Source organism: Rhinolophus ferrumequinum, chromosome 17 (genome assembly GCF_004115265.2).
Source record: "Rhinolophus ferrumequinum isolate MPI-CBG mRhiFer1 chromosome 17, mRhiFer1_v1.p, whole genome shotgun sequence".
NCBI lineage: Eukaryota > Metazoa > Chordata > Mammalia > Chiroptera > Rhinolophidae > Rhinolophus > Rhinolophus ferrumequinum.
Genome location: NC_046300.1, coordinates 43,909,653 through 43,920,958, shown reverse-complemented (window position 1 = coordinate 43,920,958; position 11,306 = coordinate 43,909,653). Strand labels below are relative to the sequence as shown.

The 11,306-nt window shown below is 41.3% G+C and overlaps 1 protein-coding gene across 1 annotated transcript; it reads left to right on the top strand.

Annotated features, from left to right (window-relative positions):
* The first annotated feature begins 1,281 nt into the window (after positions 1 to 1,281).
* On the top strand, positions 1,282 to 9,760 carry BRK1 (BRICK1 subunit of SCAR/WAVE actin nucleating complex). Its single transcript, XM_033132869.1, has 3 exons — positions 1,282 to 1,445; positions 8,504 to 8,586; positions 8,854 to 9,760. Exons 1-3 carry the CDS (start codon positions 1,328 to 1,330, stop codon positions 8,878 to 8,880), a joined length of 228 nt encoding a protein of 75 aa, XP_032988760.1. The 5' UTR covers positions 1,282 to 1,327; the 3' UTR covers positions 8,881 to 9,760.
* Positions 9,761 to 11,306: the final 1,546 nt, after the last annotated feature.

The window sequence follows — 11,306 nt, the reverse complement described above, 5'->3', positions numbered from 1 at the left end:
GGGTTCTATATTTAGTCAATATGTATTATTTAAAAATCATTATATGAATATGTACAAGAGTTCAGGTAGACTTTAAACTGTTTTCAGATTGGTACAGTGAAAGATATTGGAATCTGGAATTAGCTGGTGAAGGTCCACCACTTAATTGGCTGTGTGACCTTGAACTTCAGTTTTCTCATCTGTAAAATGAGAAACCTCTTCCTGACTTCCATAGGGTTTGTGAGGGTCCAGTGAGGTAATAACTAATAAAAGCAGTTTTATACGTTGTAAAATATTCTGAGTAAAGGACTGTTAGTAATGGTTTTTCCTCCAACTACTGCTAGAAGTAATGACTGTTTCACCACACTTTTAAAGTAAAAGGCTTTACTGCACAAATCAGATTGCAAATATTCCCCTAAAAATAAAATTGTCCATAATTCCAAATATTGACGTTTTTGGTATATCGTTCTTATCCTCAAGCAGTCATAATTTTTGTGCAGTTGCAAAAATTTTTTGTTTTTCCCTTCAACTTCTCATGTGTTATGTTGCCATAGTGTTCATAGTTAGCATTTAAATGACTGCATAATATTGCTGTAAATGGCTATACCATTGTTTATTCATTCCTCAACTATGGAAATTTAGAATTTCGTTGTCTTTTGTTTTTTTTTAATAGATAATGTTACAAAGAGCACCTTTGAGCTTAAAGTGTTGTTTTTTCCTTTTTCAATGATTTTCTTAATGAAATGATTAGGTCAGAGTCCGAATATTTTTACAGCTCTCGTTTATCGATTTACAAATTTCCTTCTGAAGGGATTGTGCCAAGTTTACAATGTGACCAGCTATTTACGAGTCTACTAATTTCCCCTCAGCCTCTCCACCACTGGATATTATTATTAAAAAAAATACGTATTCATTTGACAAATCCAGGTGGACCATCATGCTGTGCTGTTGAAAGGCATTTTGAAAATGACTTGTATTTAATGTGGTTTAATCAGTTATGCCCAACTTACTGCTGACACAGACCGCAACCTGTTTGGAGCAGCTGAGTGAGAGGGTGACGCGGGACCACGCGCCTCTAACTACCCTAAGCGCCAGTGACCTGGTTTATGGTGGGGGGGACAGGCTCCTGGCACATGCGTACTCCACTCTCCCCAGCAGAGTTAAGGCGACTTTTCAGAGGCGTGGGAGCAGGGCAAAAACGCAGGCGAGGACGTGACATTGCGCAGGCGCATCACAATGCCCGTTGATTCGTGGGTGCCCAGGGCTGGGGGTGGCCTGGCGGCGCAAGCGCACGGGCGGCCTGGAGGGTCGGGGCGCTTGCGCAGTCGCTCTTCATTAAGCGGCAGCCATGGCGGGACAAGAGGATCCAGTGCAGCGGGAGATTCACCAGGACTGGGCGAACCGGGAGTACATTGAGGTCATCACCAGCAGCATCAAGAAAATCGCGGACTTTCTCAACTCCTTCGGTCAGAGGGCGAGCAGGGGGAGGTGGGATAGAGGGAGGCCTCTGAGGCAGTTTGGCGGGGGCGCCGAGACGCTTTGAAGGGGTTCTCCCTGGGAGTCCCCGGCTCCTGCTGCTTTTCGCTTCCTCCTTCAGGCCCCACCTTCCTCCTCCCGCCCTCACCCTCAGGCTGCGCTGGGCAGTTCCTGTAGGGTTGTCCTGCTCTAGCCTGAGCTCTTCGCTTCAGTGCCATTACCCCGGACCCATTAACAAAACGAGTCTTCCCTTTTTCCAGACTCGTCAGGCAGCTCCATCCACCTTCTGCGGCTTTTCTTCTCTTCAGTAGTCTCCCTGCTTCCTTTGTGCTACGGTTTCCTTCCAGTTCCCACTTTGCATTCAGAAGGCGCCTTCCAGAACGCTTCCGTGGCCGTGGCCCTGCCCTGTTTAAAAAGACTCTTGATGGTCCCCCATCTCCTTCAGGATCAAATCAAAACCCTTCAGTGCCATGCTTTTCAGTCGCCCCTTCAGCCACTCTCCTGCCCCTCCCTTCTTGTCTTCCGTGTTTGCTGTGATGAGAGTGGTAGACGAGGTCAGAAGTAAGGTCCAGATCGTGTAGGGCCATTGGAAATCTCCGTATTGCTAATATCTAGCTGGCAGTCCTGTCTGCTTCTAGCAAAATCTTTCCTAGTCATGGCAGGTGTTCTTCAAGTGTTTCTTTAAGAGAACTCGGCACTGGGTAGACTTTCTTACGTAATCACAAGGTGTAGAGATGACATCTAGTGATATTTTTCCAACTCGTGTGCTTCTCTTCCACTAATTCAGCAACATTTCAGCAATTAAGATTTCGTAGGGAAAATGATGGAAAAAAGATTTTTAAACGTATTTATTTTCTAGCTAGAGGACTGATAAGTTCTAAGGACCGAACATTGCCAAAAAGCATTTGACAGAATTTTGTCAAAAAGCATCAGCAAGAGAAACTAGATCTTAGTGCAAAACTGAGGCACTTTGGGGGGACACAGAATAAGAACCTATTTCCTGCATTCAAAGACTTTCTGTATTGAAGACGAAATAGTAACTTCAGAACAAAGCAGAACATCGTTTTTGTATTAATGTATTTACATAGAAGATGTATAGGACTGTAATTTTGATGTGTCTTGGTGCGGTGGATTTCCTTACCAGGAAATGGGGGTGAAGGTAGTATTATTGGGAGAAGTACCTTTCTACTCAGGTGGTCTTTTAAAATTCTGTGCAAACTCTTTAAATGTTAGTTTTCATAATTGGTTTCTCCTGCTTTCTCGGAGAGCTAAAGTATTATTGGGGGTTCTTCACAGAATTCTTTACTCATAACATTCTCTCAGTGGAAAGGCCAGATAAAAGAAACCAAAATATTGCATGCTAGGGAAAGAATGGAATGATGACAGGATCACAGCTTTGGCTTAGTCTGGAGAGGCAGTGGAAAATAATAGGAAAAATCACTGATGTGGAGAGTTTTAACTTTAAAAATCAGAATTAAAAGACTTCATTTATCTGGTAGGAGTTAGTATCTGATCAGTACACACAATAGCCAAGCAAAGTACTAAGAATGTCAATTCAGTCAATAAAGCATCTAAAATAACAAGTCAAGCTGGGGCTCTTTTTTAAAATTTTAAAGTAATCTAGTATCTCAGTCCCCCAAATTTGGATTTGGTAATGTAATATCTTCATTTGTGAGCACTGAATTATATTAATATTAATAAACTTTTAATTCACATACCTTTATCTTTGACATAAATCTTATCATCTCACACCCACTAAATGTGTATAATGGGTGAGTCTTTTGGAACTGACTGAAAATTGAAGAATTTGAGCTTAGGATTTGCAGAGGAGAAATGTCTCTTTTCTTCCTTTATTAGCAAGAGAATGCCTGCTCTAAGATCTTATCAAATGTATGTGCGTCACATTTTGTGATCAGATAGAGAATAAAGACTTCTTTTTGTTCAAGATTTCCAGCAAGTCCTAGGCTGTGGAAATAGATACACAGAATTCCAGTCTTTAGGAAAGGGAAGAAATGACTTCCCTTAGCTTAGGCTATTATTCTCCCTAAAGTAATAATGATAATGGCCTGATGTTTGGAGTAATTACTACCGCGGTTCCCCGAAAATAAGACCGGGTCTTATATTAAGTTTTGCTCCAAAAGACGCATTAGGGCTTGTGTTTAGGGGATATCCTCCTGAAAAATCATGCTAGGGCTTGTTTTTCGGTTAGGTCTTATTTTCGGGGAAACATGGAAGGTGGTTTTTGAAGATTTTACAGTGTGAATTTAGTCCTGTTAAATAAAAGAACAATTAATTACAAGTAAGAACAGAATTATGAAGCAAGATTACAAGTTAAAGCAATATGATTTAGCAGGTATAAAGCTTGTGAAGACTGACAATATCATGATATAAGAATTAGACAAAGATCTTCAGGCTGAGAAACTGGATGAATCATAAGGGTACACTTTGAGTGTATTGTCTTGGCATTGAATGACCCAGGATGAACGAGTGAGGGACGTACTTTCCCATTCTAAGCCCTTAGTGTGACTCCTTCGTGCTGATGTATATCTGTGGGCTTGTGTTGAGTTTGTGATATGATTTGGTGGTGCAAAGATTGAATAGGAATTTACTTTGAGGAGGCATCTGGAACTCTGAAAATGGCAGCAATCCTACAGTCCTCACCCAACCACAGAGTCTATAGGCCATGAGGTTTGGAGAGGGATCTGTTTTTCTGAGACAGCTAATGACATTCTTGAACAGTTTTTATTTACCCTTTGATTCCAGCTGGTGAGAAGAGTTGCAATCTCTGTGTGGTTTTCTCTTTGAGTGTTGGAGCACCATCTGAACCTGAGGACATGCAGATCATAATGCAGTGAGAACTTCCTAATACTAGGCCTGTTCTGTAGTTGGAATTGGTGAAGTTTCTAAAAATGAATTGCCACAGATGATAGCTTTTTATTTTTATACCCTTTTTTCCCTGATTAAAACTATGTGCAGAGAAATGTAATGAAAAATAGAGAATGTGACTATTTTTTATACTTAGCCAACAAATATAGCATACTTGTTGTGACCCAGCTGTGTGTCAGATGCGATGATAAAGGATTAAGTTACATTTTATTGAAGAAGTAAAACTTACCTGCACAAACAATTCAAGAGAAAGACAGTTGATTTTTGTGGACTAAGGTGATGTGCGTGAGCGCTCCGAGAAGGAGCTGTCTGCTAACTGGCATCCGTCAGCAGTGGTGATGTACATAGTTGTCTCCCCTCATCCGCTATTTTGTTTTCCAGTTTCAGTTACTCGCAGTCACCTGTGGTTTGAACATATTAAATGGAGCATTCCAGAAATCAATAACTTATAAGTTTTAAATTGTGTGCTGTTCTGAGCAGTGTAATAAAATCTCTTGCTATCTGCTCCGTCCCACCCAGGACGTTTTTCATCCCTTTGTCCAGCATATCCATGCTGTATATATAACCCGCGCCTTAATCACTTAGTAGCTGCCTGGGTTACCATATCCACACCGCAGTGTTGTATGCTTGTGTTCAAGTATCCTTATTTTACTTAATAATGTCCCCAAAGCACAAGAGTAGTGATGCGGGCATTTCGGCTATGCCAAAGAGAAACCATAAAGTGCTTGTTGCGTATCATCGGAAGGTCAGTAGTAGCCTGATGCCACATCACAGTACCTGTGTTGTGTCATTCACCTCACTTCATCTCATCACATTATCACAAAGAAGTACAATAAGATATTTTGAGAGAGACGACATTCACGTACGTAACTTTTATTACAGTATCTTACTGTCCTATTTTATTATTATTGTTCGTCTTACTATGCCGAATTTTTAAATTAAACTTGAGCATAGGTATGTCTGTATAGGAAAAAACATAGTATGTATAGGGTTTATGGTTTCCCCTGGGGGCTTGGGACTCATCCCTTGCTTATAGGGGGGACGAGGACAAGTGGCATTTTCAGTTAAAGTCTGGTGATAATGAACACATAAATGCACTCTGGTTTTAGATTTGTCTAGCTGCTGAGTGTTTTCCCAGTGCTTTGTTTGAACCAGTATGTCTTTAGTGGGATCTGAAATGTCAGCAAAGTGTCCGGAGTTCAACATTTTGTATTTCTCCACATTCTCCATGTAGGCCAGTAGCATTGTGTTCTTGGATTCTGATTCATTACCAGATTGCCACAGCTAGAACAGAACAGCCATCCGGAAGAAACCTTCCCTCTTGCCACCCTGCCCCTCTGGATAATTTTGGCTCTTTCTATGGGAAATGACAGGTTGTCAGTGATAACATTCGTGCTGTTACTCAATAGCATACATGGTGTACCTTTGAGGCTCTACAAACAAAAGCGAAAGAGATTTGGTCCCGTTGGCCAGTCCTCGCAGTGGCAGTGTATCCAGGAAAAGGAGCGCTGAGGTGACACCTGGGCTACACCTGGGCATTAAAAGACGCAGACAAACAAGACTAGCAGACAAACAAGATTAAAAGGAAGAAGGAAGAATGTCCAGAATAGGCAAATCCATAGAGACAGAACGATTAGTGGTTGCCGGGGGCTGAGAGGAGGCCGAATGGGGAATGATTACTAATACTGACAGATAAAGGTTTCTGTTAGGGATCATGAAAATGTTCTAAAATTAGATTATGGTGATGGCCGCACAATTCTGTAAATATTCTAAAAACCATTGAATTATATATTTTAAACAGGTGAACTTTATGGTATGCATATAAAGTATGTATCAATAAAGCTATTTTAAAAAAGTAAAGAGTAGTAGTGAAGATGGATTAGTGGGAAAGGACCTCGTATGGAAATAAAAAGAAAAAAATGAACTGGAAAGTGAAGGAATTGGGCTGTAAGCAAATTTTAAGAGATGTGGGGAATAAATGACAGCCCCAGAGTCTCAGAAGGGTGGTAGCCATGTGCAGTGGGACAGTGTGATGGGAGGGGTACCAGACGAGAGCATGAAGGAGCTGGGTTTTGAACTCAGTTCTGCTACTGTTCTGTCCCATCAGTGACCCCCGATGGGCCCTTAACTTAATCTATGCCTTAATTTCCCCACTTGTAAAATTAGTGGAGTTACACGAAAATCAAGCTGTTGTTGCATTAATATGCCAGAATCCATCATTTTTTTCAGTAAATATTTGAGTGCCAGGCAAGACACTAAGGTTACAAAGATTAATAAGAGACAGTATCTGCTTTTGATTAACTCATTCTACTGGGGAAACAGACATGTAAATAATAAATTACAAGTGCATAAACATGTGGTTGCATGAACATGTTCTCATGCGATTATTCTTCAAATGTCATTTTAATGGCTGTTTCAGTAGTCTCAAATATATGCCATGCTTTGTCAAAGCATTCCTAAGTAATAGTGGTGAACATTTTTGTTTGTTAAATCTTTATCCAAAGGGAGAAGTGATAACCTATGACTAAGTGCATAAATAACTTACAAATCAGAAATTCAACCATAAATGTTTAGGTAAATACAGAAGGGAGCGAATGTATCCATCTGGCAAAGACCCCTCAGAGGTCCAGTTTAAACCGAACCTTAAAGAAGAATGTTTAGACAGGCAAGATGAGTAGAGTAAGACTTGGATATGATGAAATGAAAATTGAGGCAAGATCAGGGTGTAGGAAGATTTGTCTCAAAATGGGTACCGAAGTACTTTTGCATAACAGCCAGGGAAGAGATGAAAAGGAAGGTTGTGAGCTAAGTGTTAAGTCATTGAGTGGGAGGGTGTCGCAGAGAGTGGCTATTTTAAACTTAAAAAGTGAAGATTATTGAGAGATGACTGAACAACAGTGTTGGAGGAATGATAGGAAATAATTAGCATGGCTAGAAACCATTTTCTCCTGTATATTGAGAATAGTTGGAGAAAGAATAGGCAAGTAGTTTGTGTTAGAGAAGTTTGCAGAGGAAAAGGTATTTTAGGGGAAATCTAGGTTTCATTTTGGGTGAGGTGGTGAAAGAAGATTGGAACAGGTACAGGCAGAAAAGGAATTTTGCAGATGGAATGTGGGCTCCACAAGGTATTTAATGTTCTCCGAGTTTTCCCTCATTCTGAAAGGCTGTGCAGATATGAATGAAACCTAAGTGCCCACCTAGAGCCGCAGTAGTGCTGTGGCTTCCCTGAGCTCGGAAACGCTGACGCCTTTCCGCCTTCCCTTAGTCTCCTGCATTCTTGGCCTCTGCTTTGCTTCCCTATTGAGATTATTTTCTTCCTCTTGTCATTTTCCTTCTCTTGAAACTCTTAGTTTGCCTATTAGCGGATGGCCATCTGTACACCTTTGGTGTATTAGTATTCTGTTGTTGCCATAACAGATTATCACAAGCGTGGCAGCTGAAACCACAGAAATGGGTTATTTGATGGTTGTGCAGCTCAGCGGTCCAGCACTGGCTCACTGGGCTAACAGCGGGTCAGCAGTGTGCCTGCCTTTCTGGAGGCTCTAGGAGAGGATCTGTTCCCTTGCTTATTGGCTTGTTGGCAGACTTCACTTTCTTGCAGCTGTAGGACTGAGATCTCTGTGTCCTTTCTGGCTGTCTGCTGAGGGCTGTTCCCAGCTTCTAAAGGTCACTTGCAACCCTTAGCTCATGGTTCCCTTCCTCCATCTTGAAAGCCAACAATGGCAAGTTGAGTCCCTCTCACACTGCAAATCTCTTCTGCTTTTCCTCTTCCTTTCTTGTCTGTGTTTATGGATTTGTCATTGGGTTGAGCCCATCTAGATAATCCAGGATCTCAAGGTTCTTAAATTTAATTGTATCTGTAAAGTCCCTTTTGTCTTGTAAAATACATATTCCCAGGTTCCAGGGATTAGGAGGCCACATCTTTGGGGGCCATTATTTGGTAGGAAGTTCAACAGATCCACTCTAAGCAGCTGTGCTCCTAAGATACTTCTCACCTTGTCCTCTGCACTCCCGTGCTTTGTCCCCCCAACCCATTTGTACTCTGCATGATACATCATTCCTCTTCTTTAGCTTGGGGTGGTGGTGGTGGTGGATGTGTGTCTTTGTGTATCTGTGTGTGTCTGGATGACAATAATCCTGAACATCAGTCTCCTTTTACCAGATATGTCTTGTCGCTCAAGACTCGCAACATTAAATGAGAAATTGACAGCTCTTGAACGGAGAATAGAGTACATTGAAGCACGGGTGAGTATGGCAGGCAAGATGCTTCCTCATGAGGCTGGGCAGTAGCTGTGCAAGAGAGAATGCACGTTCTCACTTATCGCTGAAACAAACCTAGAAGCAGAAACAGGCTTAGAGAACTTAAGTACCTGGCCTGGATTTGAACCATGTGTCTGAGACTCCAAAGGTGTCTTATTTTCTACCACTCGCTACTACCTAGGATCTAAAATAAGATTTTTAAGACCCTACAATCCTTTTGAATTTATCTAATTTTCAGTTTTGCTTCAACAGGTGACAAAAGGTGAGACCCTCACCTAGAACTGTGCCAGGCTGCTGCTGGGAAGTTGCTTTACAGAACACAGGCCTACGTGGGAAAGGCCCCAGCAGCCTTCAGCTCCTTCCTCTCTTCTTAAAGAGCAAAGGGGCTTATTCTTGTTTTTCTTTCTTCAACAATGTGGCCTTTGGGCTCTGCCATGTACATCTGGCAGTGTGATGTGGCATGTGGGGAGAAGTTCCAGGGGAACTCTTGAAAACATTAGGCATTTTACCTTTTCAGTAACATTTTGTAGAACTACTTGTCAATGTGTTTGAGGCACTCGGAGCCAAAAGCCTGGGACTCTTCGTGAAGGTCCTCCCCACCCCTCTCTTTCTCTCTCAGACTTTCCTCATAGCTCTCCTAGCCTCTGCATTGAATCTACAAACAGTCTCTGTCTCCTCAACACCTTTGTTGGGGGCTCGGAGACACACATGCCCTGGCAAGGTGGCTGCCAGAGAATGTGGTTGCTAACCCACCAGTTTTTTGTCCTTTTGGGGAGGTCAAGGCCAGGCCCCCACTTGGCTTGAAGGGACATTTTCAGAATTTTCTTTCTGTCACTTGGGGTGTCTTTGCCTCTCACATTTCCCTAATAAACTCCTCAACTTTATCTGACTGCTGTGATTGTGGTGGGGAGAGGAGCTAGAGACGGGGTTCACCTATTTTACAGAAAGCTGACGTGTGGGATTATTGTTCTAACATAAAACTTTCAGGGGTAGCTGTTTGATCAAAGCCTAGGTGGCTTACCAGCTGGAGCCCCCATGTTTGGACTTTGAGCTGACTAATTCATCCTGGGAATCATTCGGTCATTCAGCAGACATTTACCAAGTACTTACTGTGTAGGTACCTTATGCTTCAATAAAAGATACAGTGTGTTGAATCAGGCGTGATGCTTATAGTCTATTGAAATCACAGCATTCACACAATCTAACCACAATCCAGGGATTTATATCCAGGTTTTATAAGGTACAGCTAAATGTCTACTTCTTTTATAAAGAAAATCGTTTGAACAGAAGAGTCTAAAACTTTTCATTCTAGCATCCAAAGCTTGCTATAAACTTGTGCCAACCTACTTCTAAAGGCTTGTAAGTCACATAGAAGTCACTGTGCTCCGTATACACTAATTTCCCACTATTCAAATTCTGTTTGCCTTTCCAAGTGTAGCTCAAGCCAAATCCAGAAAGTTCTCCAGGACTTTACTTTTTCAGTCAGTGCCGCCCTTTTCCTTTTCTCAGCCCCTCCCATCTTATCTTGCTAACACTACACTTCAGCTCTGGGTTTGTGAATTGTTCTCCAGTTTAGCATCTGTATCGTATGTCTGTCCGTGTATTGGCCGGATGGGTGACTTGGAGAAGGCACGTAGTCAGTAAATACCAGTTGAACTGACTTGTAGAGCTCACGCTGCTTGGCACTTTTAAAACCGCTGCTTAAACCTTTGAAAGACCATTTAAAATAGTACCTTCACTTAAAAAATGGGATTTTACAATGGAAACAAAACTGACATCCTTTAGTAAGGGCTGTTTTTTGAACATTATTGAGCTCATTTAAGTTCATTATTCATAATATCTCCCCTATCCTCAGGATAAAAAAGTAAGTACTTCTAAAGTTTAAATTTTAGGTTATCTGGTACTCTGCAGATAATTGTGTTCCTACTCTGTAAGGACTATAACGTGAGATATAATAGGGGCAAAAGTGATAGTAATACGTTATATTGATGCAAAAGTAATTTGCAGGTTTTGCAATTATTTTTAACCTTCTAAACCGCAATTATTTTGATTATTATTTTTTATTTTAAGTGTGTTTTTCCAGGACCCATCAGCTTTAAGTCAAGTAATTGTTTCAATCTAGTTGTGGAGGGCGCAGCTCACACTGGCCCATGTGGGCATCGAACCGTCAACCCAGGTGTTACAAGCATCATGCTCTAACCAACTGAGCTAACCTGCTGCCCCATAAACCACAATTACAGAAAAAGCCCTTCCTTCAATGAGATTACATCTGAAAATGTTAGATAATTTTTTTGTGGTTCCATAGATATTAATCGTATAGATATTAATGTCAAAGTAAGATTTCTAAAATAGTTGCTGGTGTAAGGAAAGCAACTGGTAACATTTGGTATGGGAGACAAGTAAACTAACTCATCCTCCTTTAGTAGTAACTCCTCCATCTTTCCTGGCGCTGTAAGGTATCAGAGTGCTTTCCTGTGTTCTCACCCCTTTATAAAATGAGGCTCTGACGCACTCAAGGATATATATCCAGTATTATCTACAACTTACTGAATGTTACCATATGCTAGATGTGCTAAGTGCTTTATGTACTTTTATTTCATTTGATCCTCAAATCCAAAGAAGTAGGCATTCTTATCTCCATGTAATAGGATTAAAACAGGTTTAGAGAGGCTGGAACTTGTCCAAAGTCATATGATTTAAATGAA